We start from the raw sequence: 24846 nt of genomic DNA on the forward strand, positions 1-24846 counted from the left end.
AGAAACATCATATACAGTTATTTTAAGTGATTTTAACCATTTCTGAAAACTGTCGCTGATGCCAGAAAGGCTGATGAGGTGACTACCCTTCACGTTTCATCTGCTTCACTTCCCGTGTTGTCCTGTCCGGAGTGAGAGGAAAGCAATGTGAGTCCCCAGGAGGTTTAGAAGCTTGAACGCTGAGGAGCAAAACGTAGAAATGTGTGAATGCTGTTTATCTCATGGCACATAGTAAATATTTTTTTTTAAATCATCGCTGGTTTTCCATTTGCACTGATACCATGTGAGTTACCGCCATTCATTTCGGTCGGTGACGTGCCCTGCAGAAGGACTTGCTGGCAGGACATCCACACAGATGCCCTCCCCGAAGAAGGAGGAGGCGAGTCCACCAGGGAGGAGGGACCTTCCTCTCCCGCTTCAGCCACGACCCCCCGAGAGGTCCTGTGACTCCCAGTGTTGATCCCAACAGCAGTCTGTGTAAAGTAAGAGGCGGAGAGCAGGAAAACTGTACATGTATTCAACACATAGACATTTACTCACAACACAGGGAGAGCACGTGTGGTTCATAGCGAGCCTGTGGTCAGGGGTGTGGCTGACTCTGCGAAGCCCCTCCTGGGTTTTCCAATCCCGTGGCTCCTTTGCCCTCTGTCACAGGAAACACTCGAACTTTCTCCTCCTCGGCCGGCTGATGGCAGAGAGGCCCCCGGCCTGTGAGGACGGTCGAGGGGGACGGGGCTTCCGGAGCAGGCAGCGCTGCCTGGGGCCCCCTACTCTCACAGCAAGCATTAGCTTATCAGGGTCTTGAGGAACGGGGGTGGCAAGCCAGCCACCGTTTCTCTAAAGGAGGAAAGTTATTTGCAGAAGCGGCTTTGGAGCAACCCCAGGGTTTGTGTGTGTTTCTGGTCGAGGTCTCTCTGTGACTCTCAGAGCCTCCGGGGCAGCGCGGGGTCTTCTCTGGCGGCTGCAGGCGGGACTACCCGCCCATCGCCCCATCCCAGGCTCAGTGAGGAGCTTAGAGGGGTGGTCAGCTGGGCATGCTGGCCTCGTCAGCGGGGACCTCCTCTCCGTCGGGGGCGAGTTGAGGCGCAGCCCCTTGTCCTACAGAGTCGGTGGGGCCAACCCCCCAGGGCCAGGATCCTGGGGTCCCCACGCCCCGGCAGGCCCCTCCATTTTCCTGGGGTTCCTTCCCCACCTGTGGCCTGTGGGGTGATTAGAGTTTCTGCTCATCATGGTCAGTTATTCCTAGCATGAGGTTATCAGCCTGGCGGGCCAGCAGGGACCCTTGAGGCCACCTCCCGCCCCAGGCCTCGCAGGGTGAAGCCTTCCAGAGGAACAGAAGGAGCTGAAGCTGAGCAGTGACGTGGCACCATGGCTGGGCCAGGCCAATCTGGGGGCCATTGCTAATTAAGGGAAAAAGACCTTTCTTAATGAGGAGCCACATCTGAAGCGCCCGGGGCTGTGTTCCTGGGCTCCAGGAGAGAGAGCACGTCTGGAACAGTGGGTGGGATTGATGTCACACTTGGCTGTGCTTACGGTAATGTCACTCCACCCCCACCCCAGGACGCATCTGCTTCTGTGCAAGGAGTGTGGCTAAGTGGGGTGGGCTGGGGTGACCTCCCCCCAGCTCCCCAGCCGTTTCACTAAGTCAGGAATCACACCAAGCAAGTCAAACAAGAAGACTGCTCATGAGTGTGTATTTGGGGAGGTGGTGACGTTTGTAAGAAGCTGCCTTACGAAGTGCATTTAAATTGATATCCAAGCTAAAGTGTGTACTGTATGCTTTGATTAAATGTGTCTATATGCAATTTTGTGATTACTTATTTATTTATATGCAGTTTCCAAAAATAATCTGACTTGCCTGACCAACAGCCTGTATCATTCTTATGCTTAGAGAACCTAGCTTGTTATATTCACATGCATTCAGAAAGATTCTATTTTCTCTACGATAGAAACCCTCAAATTTTAGGGTGCATGAGAACCACCCAAGGGATGTTGTGAAAATGCAGCTTCTGGGGTATTCCCCAGCCTTCCTGTTTCAGTAGGGCCGGGACATCACCCCCAGGTGACTCTGAGGCCTGTGGCTCGTATCAGAACTTGACCTGTTCTAGGGGATTTGGCAACAGCAGGGGCACGTCAGGCTTGCTCACTCAAGTCAGAAAGAGGGGTGCCGGAAAGCTTCAGTGTCCACCGGGCAGCGGCTGGACCGGGGCCCTGGCGGGGACAGAGCCTCACCTGGGCCACGACCTCTTCTCCCGCAGTGGGCGCTTCGGCCAAGTTCACAAGTGTGAGGAGAAGGCCACAGGCTTGAAGCTGGCGGCCAAGATCATCAAGACCAGGGGCGTGAAGGACAAGGTAAGGCCCACGCGGTGTGGACACGGTGGGCTGCCATCCGCCCAGTGCTAAACCAGCCCTCCCTCCCCCAGGACGACGTGAAGAATGAGATCAGCGTCATGAACCAGCTGGACCACGTGAACCTCATCCAGCTCTACGACGCCTTCGAGTCTAAGAATGACATCGTCCTGGTCATGGAGTAGTGCGTCCCCCATCCCCTCCCCATCCTACGCGCACATCCCCAGCACACCGCCCTGTCCTGCCTCCAGCTGGACCCTGCTGGACCTCGGGATTCTGACTTGCATGTGTCAGAACTGCATCCGCCGCGCGAAGGAAATTACTCAGGAAAGGGTCTCCACGTGAGGTTCTGTTGCTAAGCAGCAGGACGACCACACAGGTTTAGCTCCGTATGAGCTGTACTGTCGAGGCCCTGTCTTAACTCTTGCTCTGGGTACCCTGGAGGGGTGAGCCTTGAACTGTGTCCTACTTTTGACCTGATAGTGAAAACAAAGCTCATGTCAGACTCTTCTAAGTAGAGCTAAGAGGCTTCTGTTTAACATCACCTTTCTGGGGCCGTCCCTCATGGCCCAGTGGTTAAGACTTCACCTCACCATGCAAGGGCTGTGGGTTTGATCCCTGGTCTGGCAGCTACAGTCCCACATGCCTCGTGGCTAAAAAAACCCAAACATAAAACAGAAGCAGTGTTGTAACAAATTCATTAAAGACTTTAAAAGTGGTCCACATCAAAAAAATTATAAAAAGTAAAATAAAATCACCTTTATAAAAGCTTGAGTGTTTAGTTAGAAAGTGAGTCATTCTAACCAACACTGAATCCGTGTTTGCGACTCACTTCAGCTCCCCACCCCCAGCCCCCACTTCGGGTTTTGCTTGTCATTGTGCGATAGGAATTTCGGTTAATGAAACATTCAGCATGAGCTCCACACGAGCACTTAATCGCTGAAATCAGCCTGGCCCTCCAAGGAGTCTGGAATTCCCTCCACCCCTGCCTTCCTAGCGTCCTCCTGGGCCTCCGTGCTCCTTAGGAGATGGCAGAGGTGGGCCCACCCCAGAGCAGCAGCCCCTGCAAGGGAGGGGCTTTGAGACTTTCCATTTGAGCAAGTGGTGGGGCTCCAGTGACAGCCATCACCGTCAGAGGCATCTTATCCAGAAGGTAGAGAGACACAGCTGCAGACACATCCGGTGGGCGGGTCAGCGGCGCGCAGATGCGAGGAGCAGGTGCTCGTCGAGGGCGCTGACTCGGAATCGCCCCCTCTCCCCCGCAGCGTGGACGGAGGCGAGCTCTTCGATCGCATCATCGACGACAACTGCAACCTGACGGAGCTCGACACCATCCTGTTCATCAGGCAGATATGCGAGGGGATAAGACACATGCACCAGATGTACATCCTCCACCTGGACCTGAAGGTAGGGCGCGCTCGGCCTCAGGGGGACGCGAGCCCTTCCCCCAGGCGGGTCCGTGGTCCCTCGGGTACTGGACACCCGCTTGGGAGACGGAGCCCGTCGCTGGGTATGTATTCGGGAATTTGAAGACTCTGGACTCTTAGCCTCATCTCCCTATTCCCAATTTCTGTCACTCCCTGGTATGTGCTTGTCTCCATCCTTAGGGACTGCTGTTCAGAGTCTTATTGTAAGTTGCTTATGTTAAAGGAACTCATAGGGAGGTGGTTTCTACCATCACACCAGCCTCATCACCACCATCCTGGTTGCATCCTCTCATCATCTGAGTAGGTGGGAGGAATTTTAGCTGACTCAGAGTTCGCTGCTTGTGGTCAAACTTCCCAGCTCTCCAGAATCCCCAGCAGTCCTCTAAAACCCTCCAGGAGGCTCTGGACTTTAGGGATTATTTTTCTACAAGCATGCTAGAGCCGGAGGGAGGATGCTATGGCAGCATGGGATCCAGGGCAGCCGGGGGGAGGTGCTGAGAGGCTGAGGGGCAGAAGGGTGGTGGGTGGGGCTGGGCACCCCCCCGGGAGCGGTGCGAACCTGTTGTAAGTGGTGGGGAGCCCACCCTCTTTCTCCTCTTATTTTATGACCTTTCCCTCTCGCGCTCTCTCCCTTTATGAAGTCCCTGTAATTCGACAGTGCATCGTTACGACCAGTGAAATACGGGCCCAATAACTCCGAGCAGCTCTTATGTCCTCAAGGCATCTTCCTGTGTGGCTCGGTCGTTTCTCATTTCCCTGTTTGCACAGTGTGACACTGAGATAAAATACACATTCTGTAGAACATACCATCTACTGCAAGTCATCAGGGATCGCGGAGCTAAATCAATTCAGCTTCCTTGAATAGGTTTCCATGGGCCTCCGTTCCTGTAACTTGGCTCCTCTCACCGTCCTGATTTACGCGCTTGCCTCTCCCATCCACAGAGCAGGAGGAAGTGGTCGATGGGATGACAGAGCCAGAGGTTAAAAGTCATTAGCAGAGCCCATGGCTATGAACCGGTTTGATAATGCGCACTTTCACGGAGCATTTTCATTGAGTGTAGATACTCTCTGAATATCCCTAACGGGGTTTGATTGGCAGCTGAAGCAGGGACCTGACCCGTCGGAAGTCAGACAGCTCCATATGTGGCTTCAGAATGTTGACTGAGGACTTGCATGGGCAGTTCTAGTTGTGGCTCGTACGTAAAGATGCAATAAAGGCGACAGCTGGATGGGTCATCAAGGACCAGGCGCCCTTTCAGAAAGCTCCTTGGAAGGAGAGGGGCCCAAAATACCAAAGGCTTGTCTCTCTGTAGGGAGATTATAGGTGGCTTACAATGGTCTCCTTCCTGCATTTTTTGTGTTTTGTAAATCTTATTCAATGAATATGCTTTAATTTTATAATTAGAAAAAAATTAACTTTCTGAAGTGCCCTCAGAGCTGTTTTTTTTTTTTTTTTAATTCTGCAAACAATTCTTTTGTGTCGTGGTGCTTTTTGGCAGTTGGACAGCTTGATACATGATCAATCAGTTATGTAAGCACGAGGCCAAGTCTTCCTGTGCAGCACCCACTTCTCTATAAATTGCCTTTGCCTAGAGACATCTGTTTTAGAGATATTTTAGAGAAAAAGCTTCCAATGACATTATGCCCAACCAAATGGACAATTGAATGTTGACAAGCAGACACTCCTGGAGCAGGAAATGGGAACCCACTCCAGTTCTGTGGCCTGGGACAGAGGAGACCGGCCAGCCACAGTCCATGGGGTAACAGAGTTGGACACGACTTAGTGACTAAACCACCACCACCAAGCTGGTGCTAGCTCATCTCATAAAGTGTTGCTGTGTTTCTGACCTCACTCTACCCTCTCCTCCACCTGGACAGGCAGGGTAGGGGGGCAGCCATGACCCCATGTGAAGGGTGGGACGTGGAATCCTGGGGACTTGGCACCTCGGCTAATGCCCCCTCCTAGCGCTTAGGGAAGATTTGGGATGAGTTAGAGCTTGAGAGTTCAGGCGGTTCTTTGAAACCTTTATTTCTGTTTTTAGGATGAACTTGACTTTAAGTCAGATCCCCTATTTTTCCCATCCCTCAGGTCTTCTGTCCTAACGTAGGGAGGTGCACTTGTCAGATGTTCTATAAATACCGAGTTGCAGGGCTATCTACCCCTCTCCTCTGCACCCCGAGACCGTCCCATTGGCAGGGCCAAGTCTTTCCAGAGGCAAGCTCCAAGGGAACGCTTAGTCAAGGCTTTCAGGCACGGAGACCAAACTCAGCAACTCTCTGGAATCGCCGAGAATGAAGAATGAACGGGGGCGGGGGAGTCCTCCCCTTACAGATGACTTTCCCATAGACTGAGCTCAGGGAAAGCCTGGGGGTCAGGGCTGCTCGCATGTGGGTGCGTGCTCGGTGTGGCCGGTGGAATGAAGCAGGCCATTTCTCCTGGAACTCATAAATCCTCGGGAAAAATAGTCCTCCAAGAAGGGGAAATTCATACTTAATAATTTTAGGGGGGCGGATGTCAAGTCTGAGACGGCCTCCACCAGGCCATTTGGAAAGTCCTGAGGCAGGAGGCCTTGGCCTGAACTCAGGCATGGTCGTCAATGGCAGAGCTGGTGGGGGAGGGAAGGCAGGGTCATGCGAGCTTGGCAGGGGCCCACAACCTCATCCACCACATAATTAAAGGAGAAAACACCCACGCAGACAAGCCCGCCCCAAAGTGAAAGGCCTGATATGTTTTTCCTGAGCATCGTTGTATTTTTAGTTGTGGTTCAAGGACAATTTGAGTGAAGGATGGTTGTTTTCATTGCTAATGTGTCTCTTTCTCCTGGCAGCCTGAGAACATCCTGTGTGTGAATCGGGACACTAAACAAATAAAAATTATTGACTTTGGATTGGCCAGAAGGTATGTCAATTTGGACATAGGTGTATGAATTGAGTTAGAGAACATGATGGGTGATCTTTCTTTGCAAAGATAAATCTGATATACCCCTTGGTTTCATATCCCTGTTTAGAATTAACCAAAATTATGTTTCAGCTTTACTTTGCTGGCTTCAGAATTTGAACGTTTAGGAGTTTCTACAGTGCATGCAAGAAAAATATGGAATATTAAAACCTAGTACAGTGCAGTTATTAAATGTTAAGACATTAATCCATAATTTGTGAGAGTTTGTCTTAGTCTTTTGCATTTTGTCCATCTGTAAAGAGAAGACTTGCCTTAAAAAAGTAATTGTGTGAGCAGGATTGCTCACAGGGTTCAGGCAGAGATGAGCTCCTCAAGGGAACGGAGTTTACTCGGACCTCAGCGCGTGAGTGAGAGTGTTGGGCGGTCGTGAACGGCCGCGTCTTCTCTATTCATTAAACTAGGCTTGTTTGAGCTGTCGACAGGGCACAGTCTGTTCTCACGGCTCCTTCAGTCATGTTTCATAATTCATAATTCAGGTGTTCTAATTATTCCGAGTGGCTTTTCTCACAACCATTTCAGATTATTAAGGATCTCTAGGAGAAGCTTCATTACCGTTTCAGACTCTTCAGGCTCTCTGGTGGGAAGCTTCGTTACCAGTTTCGGACACTCTGTCTTTAATATACGATTTCCTTCAGTCTGTTTACATTAACTGTGCTGTGCAGCTGCAGTTATTTTGCTTACAGACTGCACCCTTTCTGTTTTCTCGAGTTCTGATTTTTGGCTGACCCTCTTCATTCCTCTGTGTTGTCTCCTAAATTTCAGGTACAAACCCAGAGAGAAGCTGAAGGTGAACTTTGGAACTCCTGAATTCCTCGCCCCTGAAGTTGTGAACTACGATTTTGTCTCCTTCCCCACTGACATGTGGAGTGTGGGCGTCATCACCTACATGCTGTAAGCAGGCTCCCAGCCCCTCGGACACTTGTTCTCAATCGCCGCGTAAATTCCATTTGCTATTTTGAATAAGGCCCTAAGTTAGATCTTTCAAAGATAAATAACTCTGCCCCATACTCAGGTACTTCCCATGTTCTGTTGAGTCTGGTGGATAAAGGAGTAAATTCTTTAATCATCAGAAAAAGTAATAGTCTCTCTTCTTCACTGATCACCCAGATTCCTAGACCACCATCCTATGCTCTAAAAGGAACTTAAAAAACACCCCCAACTGTGTCCTGATCCCCTGAGTGATGAAGCAGCCTCACTGTCCAGGGGTGACGTTCCTGGCGTCTGCCATCTGAGGACGTGATGGCACTCTGTGGCAAAACGCGTTAAAAGGGCATCTGTGTTATTCTGTGAGATTCGTGTTTGCGGGTAGCTGTGCCTTCACCACAACCACTGCTGATAAACAAAAAATCATGCTCGCGAGTCGCTCACTCGTGTCCAACTCTTTGCAACCCCATGGACTGTAGCCCACCAGGCTCCTCTGTCCATGGGTTTCTCCAGGCAAGAATACTGGAGTGGGTTGCCGTGCCCTCCTCCAGGGGATCTTCCCAACCCAGGGACTGAATTCACATCCTATGTTAACTCCGGCATTGCAGGCAGATTCTTTATCCCTGAGCCTTCTTTCCATTTTAAATGACAGAACCAAGAAGGCACCTGTCTCCACAGAGTCTGAGGGTGTTTAAAGGCTTCTCACCCTGGACGCCGTGTCTTACAGACTCAGCGGCTTGTCCCCCTTCCTGGGCGACGACGATGCCGAGACCCTGAACAACATTCTGGCCTGCAGGTGGGACCTGGAGGACCAAGAGTTCCAGGATGTCTCGGAGGAGGCCCGGGAGTTCATCTCCAAGCTTCTCATTAAGGAGAAGAGGTGACCGCATCCCCTCTGGGCTCAGGAGGAGGCAGGGCGAACAGAGGCGGGGCCCCGGGGCCGAGAGGACCGCAGTCAGGGAAGTAGCCACCAGCCCCGCGGCTGTCTCTCTGGTGCACCTGTGGGGCTGTAGACACAGTGACTCTGGTGCTCTCCACCCGGTCTCCTGAGGCCTGGAACTGCTGTGATCGCGGGGCTTGAGTGGGGCTAGGGGGCTCCACGCCGCTGAACAGTTGTTTCATGGGAGAGCCTGCTGTGGGCCAGGCCTGCTGCTGCTCTCCAGACATGTTCTCTTTACGCACTTCCCAGTTCCGTGGGAGGAGGGCATTATCAGTCATGTTCTTTGATGATACTCCAAGATCACATGGCCGGTTAAGTGACAGAACCAAGAATCAACACAAGGCCGAGCACGTGACTGTTATGTATGAATGGCCTGCTTTCTGTCTTGCTGATAATTCAGAATTCAGTGGATGAAGGGTACTGATACTGAAATACAGGGGATCACATTTTAGGATCATAGAGGGGGTGGAAGACTGTGATGAGCCAAACATACTTTTCAGGTGATCCTGTCTTAAATATATAATGACAAAAGATAAGACTAAATAACAAAAATTTTAAAAAAGACAGCTCCCAAAAACAGAAAAGAAAAATACAAAGAAAAAAGAAAACAAATTAAAAATAAATAAATAAAAATAATTTTTAAAAAAGTTTTAAACAAAAAATGGAAAACAAAAAACCTCCAAAATGGAAAAATAATGAGAGAAAATAGAAAAATAATAAAACACATAATGGTAGATGGCATTTAAGATGTTCATGGCCAACAATACTTGCTTTATTGTTTTATAGCTTTTAAGTTATATAACCACCACCATGAACCAATAGACAGGCGGTTCGGCGGGGTGGGGCCGGGGCTGACCCCAGAATAGACAGGCGGTTCGGCGGGGTGCGGTCGGTCCGGCGGGGTGGGGTCGGTTCGGTGGGGGTGGGGTCCGGGGCTGACCCCAGATGCTCCTTCCCCTGCACTTCACTGTCCCTGATCTTCCAGAAATTGTATCTGGGGCTTTGAGGGCAAATGTATAAAGCCCAGTTCCTGGCTTTAGGTAACTTGTGATGTAATAGAAGAGACAAGCAGTTTTTAGTTCAGTTCAGTTCAGTCGCTCAGTCATGTCCAGTTCTTTGTGACCCCATGGACTGCAGCACACCAGGCTTCCCTGTCCATCACCAACTCCCAGAGCTTACTCAAGCTCACATCCATTGAGTCGGTGATGCCATCCAACCATCTCATCCTCTGTCATCCCCTTCTCCTCCCACTTTCAATCTTTCCCAGCATCAGGGTCTTTTCAAATGAGTCAGCTCTTCACATCAGGTGGCCAAAGTATTGGAGTTTTAGCTTCAGCGTCAGTCCTTCCAAAGAACACTCAGTACTGATTTCCTTTATGGTGGACTCTTTTGATCTCCTTGCAGTCCAAGGGACTCTGAAGAGTCATCTCCAACACCACAGTTCAAAAGCATCAGTAGTAAAGAACCTGCCTGCTAAGCAGGAGACATAGGTTCAATCCCTGGGTTGGGAAGATAGAAGTTCAATTTATGAAGCTCAGACATCTCATCAAGAATGGTTATTTCTATTTGAAGGAAGATGTTCAGGTAGCATCAAGATTTCAGAATTGTCTTGCTTGTCTTACCAATAGTGTTACCCTGATGGGATTGGATGGTAACCTATCCCTGATACTAATGCCATGGGAGACAGAATTGCCTGGCAACTTGACACGAGGCCATCTGGTCTCCGCTGGGTCCCTAATAACCGCTGCCTTTCCCTTTAGCTGGAGAATCAGTGCTAGTGAGGCTCTCAAGCACCCTTGGCTGTCGGATCCCAAGCTCCACTCCAGGCTCAGCACGCAGGTAACCACGGCTGCTGTTCTCCCTCTTCTTTCTAGTCGGCTTCAACCTTCTGATGATCAGATGCTAGCGGCACCTCAGCCTTGAGTGAAGCTCTTTCTAATTAGTCTCTCACAGCCTTCTAATCTTGTGCTAGCGCTAAATTGCTTAAAATGCTTTTATTGAGCAATTTGTGCTTTTTAATGATGCTAACTACACTAGAGAATTATTTTCAGCAGAACTATGTATTAGGTTTATTATTTAATTACTGTATCCATTGCAAAGTGAATCGTTTCGTCACCGTAACCGCACCCACACTTACACATTTAGCCTCGGGCATAGGTCACATAAAGTTTTGGAGAATACATGTTAATGTACATTCAAGATATATCTCCTACATAGAACTCAAAATTCTAACTTCCCTGCTTGCCTGGTTTAGTGTGCTCTAAGCACCAAAAAAAAGTAAAAAGAAAGGTAATATTCAGCTTGGACAAGAGATTAATGTAAGTGCATGGGAAGGAGACTGAATGGTGGGGTGTACCTTGAGAGTGACCCGGCCTCCCCGTGTGGTCACTTCTTATGCAAACTCCTGACCGCCTCTCACTGCCCTAGCCAGCGCTTACATCTCACTTCCCTTGTCAGTACCTCCAGCACAGGTCTCTTTCCTAAGCTTTGGGCCCGAATACTCCCCTGTGAGCTGGCCATCTCTGCTTGGATTGTCTCCGCTCCCCCCTCCACCATCCTCACCACCCTCCCAGACCCCAACGCCTCTCTGTGCCCCCTCTCCCTCCCCCAGTCCCCTCAGCTCATCCATAATTTTCCTCCAACGTCTGCACTGATTATTCCTGGAATCTGTACAGTCCCCACCGTCAGGATGGTCATCTAGGCTGAGGCCACCTGTCACCTGAGTGACTACCATCGCCTCCTGCCGACGTCCACATCCAGATCACCGTGGATTATATAAACAGCACAGAGGCAGAGGGGTCGCATCTAAGCAGCTTTCCTGAATATTTAGTGTGGTCAGCGGGGCACGATCCCGGAGAGGCGGCGGGCAGGCCCTGCCGTCACTCGCTGTGGAGGCGGCTGGTCGGCCTCGTACACCCCCCTCCCCTCCATCTTTGCTCCTCCGGGGTTTGGAGTGCAGCTTTTCCACCGACCAAGCCCTGGGATGACTGTGCCCCTGGTACTCATTTTTTCCACATCCAGTTTTTATTGAAATTACTTCTAAATTCGGCATCAGTTGTAAGTTTTATTTGTGTCTGAATATACCTTTCCTTGATAATTGGTACTGATGTCAAGTAAAAATAGGCTGATTCCCTGGTAGGTACCTCACCCAGACGGCATAAACTGCTTATTAGGGTTACCAACCTATTCTGGGCCAATTTTCCACCCATGTATTTTTATCCAAGCTTATTGGTATCCAAATACACTTTGACGTGGTGGACAATATGGAAACCACAACAGATAATTAATGACATTATACAGTGTAGAAGTGTTTAAAAATATTTTTTAGATCATACAACAATAACAAAAATCACCTTTTTGTTATTTTATCCAACTGCTGGTACCTAAGGTGAATAGATATTTCAGGGATGGTGAGGATTAAACAAAAAAAATTCCGTTGTATAAATCCTGTTAGTTACCGTGAAAGTTATAATTGTACAGCACTGCGCCAAGCACTGTTCTGATGGCTTCAGGGAAATGAACTCATTTGGTCCTCAGGTCGATGCTCTGATTCAGACATGCCATCATTCCCTTTATGTGAAAGGGCCGCTGAGGACAGGGGTATAGACCCACCCATGATCCCACCACAGGCAGCAGACCCTGGAGTCGGGTGAGGCTCCCCACTCTGCTGTCCCGCTGGAGGCAGGCTGCTGGGCCAAGGGGGCCTGTGACATTTCCAGGACCACCCTGTATGACATCTTTCATGTTACTGAAGGATAGCACTCAAGCTTAATATATTTTATTTTTTGGTGAAGTATTGAGAATAATTTTTTCTAGGTGATTCACTTCTGGGAGAATCTTGTTTCTATGTCCTGTAGAACCAGAATTCAACTTTATGTTGACAATTCAACTCTTACTCAAACTATTTAAATCTAAATTCTGATATTTCAAAGTTTTCATAATAAACTTTTATTTGTCTCTTTTCATTGTTTCATGCTTAAAAGCACTTCCTGTTTCCCAGCCACTGAGCATGTCCGTGATCTGTGAACTTGGAAGGATTCTCCCTCTTAGACACCGAGGCCTGCGGTCTCCACCTCCTGAGCTGGGCTCATAGGGCCAAGCCCACCACCCGCACGGGACTCACTGCGTCAGGCACAGCCTGCAGCAGGGCCTCCCGGAGGGCAAACCCGTGCGCCCTTGGCCAGCACCTGTGCAGACACAGTTGCTGCTTTGGGGCTGGGGGCGGGGAAGCAAGCAGGTGGGGCCGATGCTCTCCTGCCACGGCTCATGACCATCCAGCTCTCCTCCCCGTCTCCTGGGCGCCGGTCTCATTCTCTGCTCCTGTCTACCGAGCTAATGACGATGGACGTGCTCAGAGCCTGCGTGCGCCCACGCTCTTCCCTGTCACCAAATCATCCCTTCCTTAATTATAGCTCTGACCGTATTATCCCCTGATGAGAGAATCTCCCAGTCTTCCCCTCCTTGCACCCTGAACCCCCATGCCCAGCAGTTCAGGCCCCCATGGGTGCCAGTGTTGGGGCCCAAGTCCTGGGCAGTGTCCGAGGCCCACTCCCAGTGCCCTTTCTCCAGGACGGTCTCCTCAGCGCCAACCAGAGGGACTTCCTCTGTCCTCCGGAGCTTCTCCCGGGGCCCTTAGTTCTTGTCTGCTGGCTTGAGAACATCTGCAAGCAGCCATGTCTGTGTCTGGCTCATCCCTGTGGTCAGTCTATCTTGACTCTCGTGCTCCGTCTGCCTGAGTCTTGGCTAAACACACACGTGTCACAACAAGGGTCATGGAGCGCGAGTCTCTCTGCCCATGACTCCGAGGGGAGGAGCGGTGAGTGACGACAGGGGCGTGGAGGGGAGCACGGACGCCCTCGAGCCGGACTCTGCGTCCGTAAGCCACTCAGGGTCCAGGGACGTCTCTGCAGGAACCCCTGCCTCTTTGGGTATCGTCAGACCGCGTCAGTCTGACCCTTCTCGAAATGTCTTCTTGGTTTTCCTAGAAAAGGAAGAATTGCTGCTCTGATGCCCGGGACCTGGCGACCAAATAGTGTCCGGAAAGTGCCCTCTTGAAAGGTTGGTCTAAAGGGGCCTCTGAGCCTAGAGAGAGGGTGGGGAGAGTGTGGCTGGCTGACCGCGAATGCAGCGGGGTGCGTTCCCTCCGGGGGAGGCCCCGAGGCCAGGAGGCTGTGTTTGGGTCTGCTCTGCTGTTTCCTAGCAGAGGATCCTCCGTCTTGTGATTTGTGGACTGGGGACAGTCTCATTTCCCATGTTTGTTGAGTGGCTCCACTGAGACCATCCAAGCAAAGCCAGAGACCAGGGCTCGGCACACAGTAGGTACTCAGGAGGGCTCCTGGGAGTCCTTGCAACAGTTGTACATAGTAGGAGTAGCAGGGGAGGGAGCGCTGTCTGTAGAGTCGGGGAGTCTGAGGACCTGCCCAGGGGCATCCCCGGAGCACGGTGGAGCCTGACCCTCTGGGGAGTCAGGACCTGCCCAGGGGCACCCCTGGAGCACGGTGGAGCCTGACGCTCTGGGGAGTCTGCTCACTCTTCTCCTTCCGAGCTGTTGCCAGGCCCAGACCCCATCTTGGACCCCAAGGAACTGCCTCTTCATACAAAGCCTCTGCCTTGCTTAGAATTTTGTCAGAATTATTCAGAGAAGGAGTGTTACACACGAGCATGTGCTGTTACATCAATAAATGGTCCAATTTATGGCCTAAAAGGGGCTTCCCAGGTGGCGCCAGTGGTAAAGAACCCGTTTGCCAGTGCAGGAGACATCAGAGACATGGGTTTGATCCGTGGCTCGGGAAGACCCCATGAAGGAGGGCAGGGAAATCCACTCCAGTATTTTTGCCCAGAGATTCCCATTGATGGAGGAGCCTGGTGGGCTACAGCCCATAGGATTGCAGAGAATTGGTCATGACTGAGAGACTGTGCACACACACACACACACACACTCACACACACACGGCCCAAAGGAGAGGCCGAGGGTGTGCACTACCCCAGAGGGCTTCGAGAAGCCCCAGGACCCCCGCTGGCCCCGGCCAGCCGCCCCGTCGTCTGGGCTGCGAGTCCTCGGCCTGCCGGGCAGCTCGGCTTCAGCGGCCCTGCTGGACTCGAGCCTCGTGAGGCGACATTCTGCTGCCTGCCTGTCCAAACTCTCACCCTGACTTGTATCTACTCTGGCCCCGAGGTTTTCTTGGTCTGTTGCCTGTGTGCGCTCTTGCAAGCTGCCTCGAATCTGTTGAGGAGTAAGATGGGGTAGAAATAAATCACCAAATCATCATACAAGTCACGAACCAGCGTCGGCGAACACCCTGGCTTTGGCACGAGGTTCCCTTACGGGGGACCCTTTCGCTTGTTTGGAGATTGATGTGACGTCAACGGGAAAGCTTTTGCTTTCTACATACAAAGACCATTCTTGTTTGTACAGACTAGCGGGGAGTTGGCGTTGGGAACAGCAGGGGGTAGCCTCACGTCTGGTGCCACGGTGGAGAAGGAGGGCCATCTGCACCCCCTGAAGTGGGCATCCCGGCTTTGCTGGGAGCCGTGAGCCCGAGGTCTGAGGGCAGCGCGCCCCGGCGGTCCTTCTCTCCCCCAGCCCCGCCCAGAGGCAGCTCTGTTCCCAGCGACCACAAACCCTGAGGGTTTGCCGCAAACCACCTTCCCACCATAAGCCCTGGGCAGGCTCTGGGGGCTGGTGGGAGCGAGGTCACTGGGTGCCAGGAGGTGCCCAGGCAGGAGGCCTGGCGCCAGGGGCTGGTGGGAAGGATGAGGCGAAAAGGCAGTGGGTGACGGTTCAAGGAGGTTTGCTCTTGAACCCAAGGTGATGGAAGGTGGTGGCGGCCAGAAGGACAAGGACAAAGGGTTGTGGGTTTTTCCCCCCAAACTTCAAGCTTTTTGTTTTGTATTGGAGTATAGCCAGTTAAAACCGTCGTGGCAGCTTCAGGTGAGTGGTCAGGGGACTCAGCATGCGTGTGGGTGTACACGCATCCATTCTCCCCAGATGCCCCTCCCATCCAGGCCGGCACATGACGCCGAGCAGAGCTCCCTGTGCTGGGCCGTAGGTCCCTGTTGGTTATCCTCTTTAAAGTGTGTACGTGACTTTCCCAAATGACAAAGCGCTTTGAGCCGGTTGCCCTGGCAACACAGCATCTTTGTTGCAGATGCTCAGCGAGACCACTCCAGACCTGGCCTGGTCCACTCCGAGACGGCCACTCGGGCTGGCCAGCTTCCCTTCCTGGGTCCCCCCCACCCCTCCAGGGGCCACAGAAACCCACCTCGGTCCCACCGCATGTCCATGCGATGCAGGTGCTTCCTGGTTTGCTTTCTCACTTTTTTTTTCTTTCTCAAACTAAAATGTAAGGTTAAGAAATTAATACTGGGGGCAGCCTTCCTTGAGAAGGATGCTGTGCTAAAAGCAGTAGACCGTGCTTCACAATCTCTCCTGCCAGGAGGAGCTTGGAGTTTGGCAAGACATAACATGAGTAAAACCAATTTTGAGATAATATTGATTTTTAAAATCTGGTGGTTGGAGATGATTCCTGTGGAAAAAGAGCCTTATGAATAAGGCATAACCCGCAACGCAAATTGAGGACAGAAATCTCCTGCAATTTGTCAGAGGTTTTTTGATGGGCTGAGGAAGTGCTCTAAAAACAAACCAGGTGGCGTTTCGTTTCTCCTTCCTGCTGCTCCGTGGCCAGCCCGGGAGACGCGCGCCGGGGCCAAGCCCTCGGGTCTACAGGGAGGACATGGGTCATACGTGGCTGAGACAGATGCAGAGAGTCCCACGCGCGTCCCCGGCTGCGCTTTGATGCCGACGGAGCTGGCGGGACGCAGGGTGGCAGCGGGTGGGAGCCGGCTGCGCTTCAGGCGAAACAAAGAGGCCTTGTCCTTCGATCCTGCGCGTGGTACCAAAATATCTTGCATAAACTGAGCACACACACACACACACACACCCCACCCAGCTCTGGTAAGCAGTGGATCCTTCAAGGAGTTCCTTTTTTTTCTCACAGACACACATACATTATAAAAAGTCATCTGTGGTTTTCCTAAGGGGCGCAACCAACTAATTACAATTTTAAAAGCCTTGCTGAATTAACAAGAGTCATATTTTGTTTGCTTTGCAGGAAAACTGCTGTGGTTGCTGCTGCCTTGAGAAGATTTTTGGAAAAATCAGCAATTCTGATGCCTTGACCCCTACGGAGACTGGTGGCTCTGGGCGGTGGGGAGGGGAGGGTGCCACTCTGAACTCTGAGCACCTCTGCCAGGCTTGGGGGCGGGGGGTGCTGAGAGTTGAAGCCCTGGAGGCAGGCAAGCCTGCGCCCACCCCAGCCCCTGCCATACCCTGCGGCCGGGAGCACCCAAGAATATGGTTCCCTGCCATCCTGAACTTAAAGCTTTCTGTCTTTGTTGCTGGGGCCCAGCAGGCCTCGTCTCTGCTATGTCTCAGATCACTAGAGTGGTCATACTGGAGACTGAGCTGAGGGTTTAAAATGTGTTGGAAGCAACAGCAAACTATTATCTATAGGATGGATAAACAGCAAGGTGCCACTGCACAGCCCGGGGGACTGTACTCAGCATCTCAGGATAGACCGCTGTGTGTGTTCACGCTCGGTCGCTCAGTCCTGTCTGACTCTTTGTGACCCCACGGACTGTAGCCCACTAGGCTCCCCTGTCCATGAGATTCTCCAGGTAAGAATACTGGAGTGGGTTGCCATTTCAGGCCATAATGGAAAAGACTATGAAAAAGAATGTATCGCTGTTCGGTCGCTCAGTTGTGTCCGACTCTTTGCGACCCTGTGGACTACAGCACGCCAGGCCTCCCTGTCCTTCAGTATCTCCCAGAGTTTGCTCAGACTCACTTCCATCAAGTTGATGATGCCATCCAACCATCTCATCCTCTGTCGCTTTGCTCCCTTCTCTTCTTGCCCTCAGTCTTTCCCAGCAACAGGGTCTTTTCCAATGAGTCAGCTCATTATAATGGAAAAGAATATGAGAAAGAATGTGGATATATGTTAAAAAAAAAGTTGGATACATTTAGAGAGAGAATTTCCTTTCAAAGGGGTGAGTATGTTGCCAGAAAAAGTTCTAAGTCCGGTGAACCCTTGACCGCTTTGTTTCTCGGACTTTATTATTTTGATTTGACTGAAATCCGGTGAATCCAACTGATGAGTAATTTGCTTTCTGGAATATACGCTTTCTTTGAATTCTGAGCAACAGGATCAGAAAGCCTATCTTCCGTTTGTTTTGCCATCTCCTCCAAGAGCAGCAGTCTTCCAAGCAGCTGGTCTACTTTCAACCGTCATCCACGTGAAACACGGGCCTCGAGAGGCAGTGCATGGTTAGTCTGTCCATTCATGGCCTTGAGAGTAACGTTAACTGTCCCGAGAGCTTCCCTCAACGCAGCTGGAATGAGAAGGACTCTGGTGAGTCCTTCAGGGGACAGTGCTGGGCTTCCTGTCGAGCGACCTGGGTAGAGAGGACCAGTGGCCACGCCACGTGGCGGCCCTTTGGCTCAGCCCGGCACAGGGCACCCCCACTCGGACGTGACCCTGATTTCCAGCTGGAAGAGCTTCCACTCCCAAGCTCTAGTGCCGTTTCTTCACATGTAACAGGGGACCCGAGCCCTGCTGCAGAAACAGGAGTTGCTTCTCCAGGAAGCTGAGACGGTGGATGCCACGCCCATCACTTACTTCTTAAGCCTCTCTCACATTTTCCACTTCCAAATACCTGTTGTGTTGAGACCAGCTATAATAATGTCTTTATTTTTAGCTTTAGTCGCTCTAGGCTCCAGTTGTCTCGATAGTGATGAAACCAACTGAGAACAGCTCCGGGGGCCCCTGGGTGAGGGGGTTCTGACAGGCGCTGACAGTTCACCGTCCTCTCTGATCCCACCCGGGCGTCCTCCTCACCCGCCCACGTGTTTCGGGGGCGGGGGAGGCGGAGACAGAAGACACGCGTAATTAGTTCAGGCCTCTCTCCAGCTCACCGGTAGTGCAGTGCGAAGCGTCTTTCTCCTTTGGGCCTGCGCGCTCATCCAAGGCTGGCTTCTCCTCTTCCTGTTCTGTGATTCTGCTTCGTGTTTAATTTAGTTTCCTTAAAACACACATGCGCACACAAGGCCCTGTGACTGGCGTGTTATGTCACCACTCTGTCCTTAGCTGCTGGTGTTCATCGGGTCTGGAAAAACACGAGGTGGTCCAGGTTTCATGCTCAGCCCACAGAGAGCTGCATCCTCTCAACTGCTGAACGGGACACAGGGGTCTGATCGGAAGCCCCTCGTGGAGGGTGTGTTCTGGCCCGGGTGTGGGCTCCCCCCGGCCCACATGGAGGACCTTCCGCTGGGCTTGGGGTCTCCTCAGTCCTGGTCACCTTACCCGGTCCCACTGCATGCGGAGGACCCAGCTGGGGCCAAGTGAACGAGTGCTTGCTTGCCAGATTCACCCACTGACGACCCTGCAGTCAGTGGGCGTGGGCTTTAGGGTTTAGAAAGGAGACTCTGCTTTGAAAGCGGCTCTCCTTAGGCTGCATAGTTAGATTTGCACGCTTGGCTGGGGAGTGCCAGGGCGGGGTCCAGGGGGCTTTCTGAGGGCGCTAAGGACAGTGTGCTGAAGAGCTGATGATTGCCCTCCAGTTACACGAGATGGGGGGTTCCCGTCTCCTGCTCAGTGGTCCCCTCCGTCCACACCCTCGTGTCGCTGCGGGATGCGATGATTCTTACGGGAAATGGGGTTTGCACATCATAGGAATCAAACCATAGGAGCGTGTGGACCCAGAAGCAGAGTCTGGCCGGACCGGGGTCCTCGTGACCCCTTTTCTCCAGAAGTCACCAGGGCCGAGAGGCTGTGCTGGGCTTCCGCCTCCTCTCCGTGGACGTGGTGGCCTTGCTCACTCCTTTAGGCTATCGCTGTTTCTCCAGCAAATGGAGGAACTCAAGTGACAGGGGGGTGGGGCACGTCCCCCAGGCTGGGGAGAAGGAAGCCGACAGGGACCCAGAGTCTGCTGCTGCTTACAAACCAGGGAGAAAAGGACCATGCTGTTCACGACATAAACCCCCCGGCATGGACTCCCGCCTGGATTAACCGTGGAAACCACTTCCGGGTTGAGGTTGGCTGACTAGCGTCTTTGGGCGCTGTAGAGTTGCCTGGAGTCACTTTCTGTCTGACTTGACATTTTTTTGCTTTCTTTCCTCAAAGATGCAAATAGGCGTGATTTGTCATGCGAGGCCGACTCTGATATGATGTAGTCTCAGATCTGTGAGAACTAACGTTTTCACCATTTTTATGGAAATTAGTACAGCAGCATTTTGACCTTGTTTTGGAACCAAATATGGATTTTTATACGAGGGAAACGAGCAAGACTCTCCTTTCATTCGTTTTTTGTCCTTCTGTTCCCACGACCCCGACTCCAGCCTCTGGGTTGTGGGAGGGCCAGTATTAGACTTGAGCCTGTTGGGTCTGGACTCCAGGCCAGTTGAGGGGCCTCCCTTGGAAACTGGTCTGTGAGCTCGTAACTAGGGGCAGGCGGGGTCGAGCTCAGCTCTCTCCCCTGGAGACTCCGTCCTGGGTTCAGGCCGTTCCTCTGTGCCCACGCCCTTCTCAAACTGGCCACGGTGCCCTCCTCTGCTTTTGCTCCACCTTTTAAAATATTCTACTTCTTTCTCTTTTTCTTACATTGGAATCAAAGTCCGGCTTCTTATGTATCACCATGTTCCCCTAGAGCCTCTCTGAGATGAAAATTATGTTTGCAAAATGCGAGTTGCTTTCTGTCCTAAAGGACTGAGATGCTGCACTTGGTGGGCGGGACTTCCTGAACCAGAACGACTTCTGGGCCTTGTGTGAAGCTCACAGCTTCTCACCCCAGAGGGTCGGTGTATTTCTCCTCCCAGCTCCGATTCAGGCAGGCGCGTCGTCCCTGGCGGTCCCTCTGTGGGCGGTCTCACCGTGCGTGAAGGCTTCTCACTCCCCTGCTGCCCACTCGAAGGGGCGGAAGAGCCCTGCGGCGTGTGTGCCGTGTGGAGCCCCGCACGCTCTGCAGTCATCCCGGCGCATAGGTGCCGGTGAGCCCTCTGGACGACGTTTTTCCACGCAGACAAGAAATAAACACGGAGCCCCGAAGCCGTGACTACGCTTACCGTGTGCATTTTCTATTTCTGGTGTAGTTCCGTTCATCTGTACTCCTTTTCCTTATAAAGATGTGTAACAGTCATATGTACGTGTCGTATTGAAGAATAAACTCGGACCTTGTTTATCCTTTGGTTAATGAGCTGATCTGTGGATGTGGCAAACGTGATGCAAGTGCTCTCCTTTGGATGAGGATGGCGTGTGGCGTCTGCTGATAGCAAGAACCCAGGCTACATGCACAGGGGCCCGAGACCATGCACAGGAGCCCGGGGAAAGCTACTCCCCCAGCTCGGAAGCAAGGAGCCGACGCAAGCTGCAGGGGCCCGAGACCATGCACAGGAGCCCGGGGAAAACTACTCCCCCAGCTCGGACGCAAGGAGCTGACGCAAGCTGCAGGGGCCCGAGACCATGCACAGGAGCCCGGGGAAAGCTACTCCCCCAGCTCGGACGCAAGGAGCCGACACAAGCTGCAGGTTTCCCCCAATTTTAGCTCAAAGACACAGACTGACACACACAGAGCCCCGGTGCCGGCACCGCGGGAGAAGTCACGCAGGCCGCTGGCAGCTCACCTTTCCTGCAGCTCTGGGCGACTCCTTAGACCCAGAGCGGTGTGCGTCGCCCCAGAGGACCTACCGCTGAGGGACTCAGGAGGAGACGGCTGCCCAGCCCGGGGCCACCAGTCGCCTTCCCGGCTGGAACGCTGCTGTGAGGGCTGCCCGCCTAGCCGTTGTCTGAGGGTGACGTGGGGCAGGCCAACATCACTAGTCTAGCCCCCCAGGGGTGGCTGCCCACCCATACTGGCTGGCACGGTCCTGCTGGGAGCATTGGACCCTGTGTTCACAGAGACACCCTGCTACTCACTCGAGACTCAGGCTTCCCCACCCGGCGTCAGGCCAGGCCCTCTGACCTCTTTCCCGGAGGAGGAGCCCTCCTGGGCCTCTGTGATGTCGTGACACAAACCACAGCTCTGTGTCTGACCCGGGTCCCAGGTCCTGGCCTGGGAGCTCCTAGAAGCCCCGGGATTTCCTGAGCGTCCACAGCTGAGTTGTTGCCCTCAGGTGATTCTGGGCGGATGAGGCTGGTGGTCTGAGGACCCAACCACAGGATTGGGGGGGGGCTGGCACACTCACCTGGCCCCCACCGCCTCCGCCCCCAGGGAGGGGGAAGGAGCTGGGACAGAGCTAGCACCAGTGGCCGTCACCCTTGGGTACTGAAACCTTTATTAAAAACCCTGAACATAGGGACCTGGAGAGGTTCTGGGTTAATGAACATGCTGGAGGGGGCGCACCCCAACTCCATGGGGTCAGAGCCTCCTGCTCTCAGGACCCGCCCAGGCCTCACCCTTCTGGCCGCTTGTCTGTGTCCTCCACTATGTCCTTTGTAGCACCCCGGGAGTAGGAGGTGAAGGGAGCCCCTGGGTTCTGTGAACCAAGCATTAACTCAGGTGATGGAAGCTCAGGGAGGCATCTTGGGAAGCCGTGATCTGTAGTCGAGTTGGACAGAAGCCTGTCCAGGGGTGGGGGGGGTCTGAGGGACTGAGCCCGGAACCGGGGTCTGCGCTGACTCCAGGCGAGTGTCACGACGGTTGTGTGCGGAAGCCCTACACACTTGCCGTCAGAAGTGTTTCAAGGAGAGACGCAGTGTTCTTCTGCCTCCAATATGAGCACAAGCAGGTCAGGGTCCAGTTCTGCCCTTTCCCAGGAGGGTTCCCCCGCTGGGGCCGGGGGCTCTGGCTGCTCCCTGTCCTCCTGTGGGGAGGGGACGGGGCGGTCTCCCTCACCTGCGTCCCAGGGGAGGTCCCATGGTCACCTCCCCAGTCCCCTCTAACAGGCGACCCCACCCCACCTTGGATCCAGACCCATCAGGGGTTGAGAGGGTTTGGAAGCCCCCCTTCAGTAACTCTCTGCTCTTGCTCCCAACACGGGCATCCCCAAGAGCTTGTCTGTGTCCCCAGATGTTGCCGGGGACAAATCGTTTCTCAACAAAGATGCTTACCGGTGCACGGGGCCTCGCCTGCAGAGCTTGGCACCCTCAAATCTCACTCGTTGTTAAGTGATTGATGGCAAAAGTACGGAATATTATGAATAAGCAAGATTTTCTTTGTCATGTGTCCTCATGATTTTAAAATTATTTCCCCTGTGCATATGCTCAACTTGAAAGAAAACAACCCAACGAGGATATTCATAATTCCTGCTAATTAATGTCTGAACTCCTTCCCCCTCAATGACATCACACACCTGTTCACAGTAAATTTCCCAGAAACTTTTTATACTATATTAATGTTGTCCAGAACTTGGACACACACCTGAGGTTTTTCTGAATTTTAATTATTCTCAAGTCAATTTTAATATTCTGAATAATTTCAGACTTGCCCATATGTTTAATAAAATTGAACTCTAAAACATTATGAAGTTTTCCTAGGGTTTTTTTCAAAAGATAATGTACAGTCAGCCTTTATAAATGCTTTAAAAATTGTTTTTAGAAACTGCTTTCACTGAAAATTTTCCGATTTGTCTCAAATCTTGCTGCACAATTCAGTTAGTGGCTTTTCTTGTGAGCTCACAGCTTTCCAAGGGGACAGGAGTTTTGCTACTCTGTCAAGACCGCCTTCTGCTGACTTCTCGGGTGTCGGACGCTGTGGTTTTGATCGCTTTTCCTGCAGCAGTTTTCACGTTGCTTCTGCCTCACCCAGGAGCTATTCAGTCCCAGCTGTGCTACCTTAGAAATTTGTCCGACATCCACCTGTTTCTTAAAACATGTTTGGTTAAGGAATTTCAACACACAGGATATTACTTTGTTGTTATCGTTTAGCCATTAAGTTGTGTCTGACTCTTTTTTGACCTCAGAGACTGCTGCCACCGGGCTCCTCTGTCCATGGGATTCTCCAGGCAAGAACACTGGGGTGGGTTGCCATTGCCTTCTCCTGGGATCTTCCTGACCCAGGGGCTGAACTCAAGTCTCCTGCGTTGGAAGACAGTTTTTTTGTTTGTTTGTTTTTTTTAACTGCTGAGCCACCGCAAATCGGGTAAAGATGGTTCCTGTTGTGACAATCTACTGGGACTTGAAATTTCAGAATAATACTCTTTAAAATAGAAGAGGAGGCCTTGTCCGTATCAGCAAAGTAAGGTTTCCATTTTGTCACAGTAAGCAGCAAACAGCGTTTACTGTTTAGCCTTCATACGGGAGTTTTATTGCACAGTAACTTCAAAGTCTGGCTTCCCTGGTGGCCTGGTGGTAAAGACTCGTCTGCCATTTCAGGAGGCGTGGATTTGATCGGAAAAATTCCCTGGAGAAGAAAATGGTAACCCACTCTAGTATTCTTGCCTGGGCAATCCTGCGGACAGAGAAGCCTGGCAGGCTACAGCCCATGAAATTACGAAAGAGTCAGACACGACTTAGTGGCTAAAGAACAACAACAAACTTAACGGCCGCTTTATTAGTTACTGGTAGTTACTATGTGGTAACATTAAAGAGGCAGCTAGCAACAAAAATTAGACTTAGGTGGGCATATGGGGCTTCCCTGCTGGTTCAGCTGGTAAAGAATCCGCCTGTGAAGCAGGAGACCTGGGTTCAATTCTGGGTGAGGAAGATCCCCTGGAGAAGGAAACGGCAACCCACTCCAGTATTCTTGCCTGGGAAATCCCATGGACAGAGGAGCCTGGGGCACTGCAGTCCATGGGGTCGCAAAGAGGCAGACTCGACTGAGCAACTAACACTTCACACTTCAGAAAGGTACAGACGGTTACGGACTTTCTGACGCTAAAAATAGCCTTTCTGTATGTTCACCTGTTGGTCATTCGGGTTACATCCAAATTTTAGCTTTTACAAATAAAGTTGCTGTGAACATTCCTGAGCGGGTCTCCGCATGAACGTCTCTTGCTGATGAATCTGGTTTGAAGTTTATCCATTTTATTGATCATCTCAAATAACGAACCCTTTCCCCCCATCGGTCTTCTCTATTAATTCTCTCTTTTCTGTTTAATTGCTTTCTATCCTTATCGTTTATATTCCCTTTCTTTTCTTTACTTTGAGTTCAGTTTGGTCTTTTTAAAAAATTTTTTGAGGAGGAAACATAGGCTGTGTATTTGAAATATTTCTTCTTTTGTAATGCGGGCACTCAGTGTGAATGATTTCCCTGTC

At 51.8% G+C, this 24846-nt stretch overlaps 1 protein-coding gene across 4 annotated transcripts in view; it reads left to right on the forward strand.

The window, feature by feature from the left end:
• Window positions 1-20833, forward strand: part of MYLK4 (myosin light chain kinase family member 4) — a 74021-nt gene extending 53188 nt beyond the window's left edge. For all 4 annotated transcript variants that reach the window (XM_019986219.2, XM_019986218.2, XM_019986220.2 and 1 more), the window contains 9 exons: window positions 2259-2352; window positions 2424-2533; window positions 3615-3756; window positions 6605-6675; window positions 7498-7626; window positions 8387-8539; window positions 10360-10438; window positions 13585-13657; window positions 16711-20833. In XM_019986219.2, the coding sequence (XP_019841778.2) occupies window positions 2259-2352; window positions 2424-2533; window positions 3615-3756; window positions 6605-6675; window positions 7498-7626; window positions 8387-8539; window positions 10360-10438; window positions 13585-13632 (826 nt within the window). In that variant the 3' untranslated portion in view covers window positions 13633-13657; window positions 16711-20833. The remainder of the gene's footprint in view (window positions 1-2258; window positions 2353-2423; window positions 2534-3614; window positions 3757-6604; window positions 6676-7497; window positions 7627-8386; window positions 8540-10359; window positions 10439-13584; window positions 13658-16710) is intronic.
• Window positions 20834-24846: the final 4013 nt, after the last annotated feature.

The sequence above is a fragment of the Bos indicus genome, chromosome 23 (genome assembly GCF_029378745.1).
Source record: "Bos indicus isolate NIAB-ARS_2022 breed Sahiwal x Tharparkar chromosome 23, NIAB-ARS_B.indTharparkar_mat_pri_1.0, whole genome shotgun sequence".
In the NCBI taxonomy this organism is placed as follows: domain Eukaryota; kingdom Metazoa; phylum Chordata; class Mammalia; order Artiodactyla; family Bovidae; genus Bos; species Bos indicus.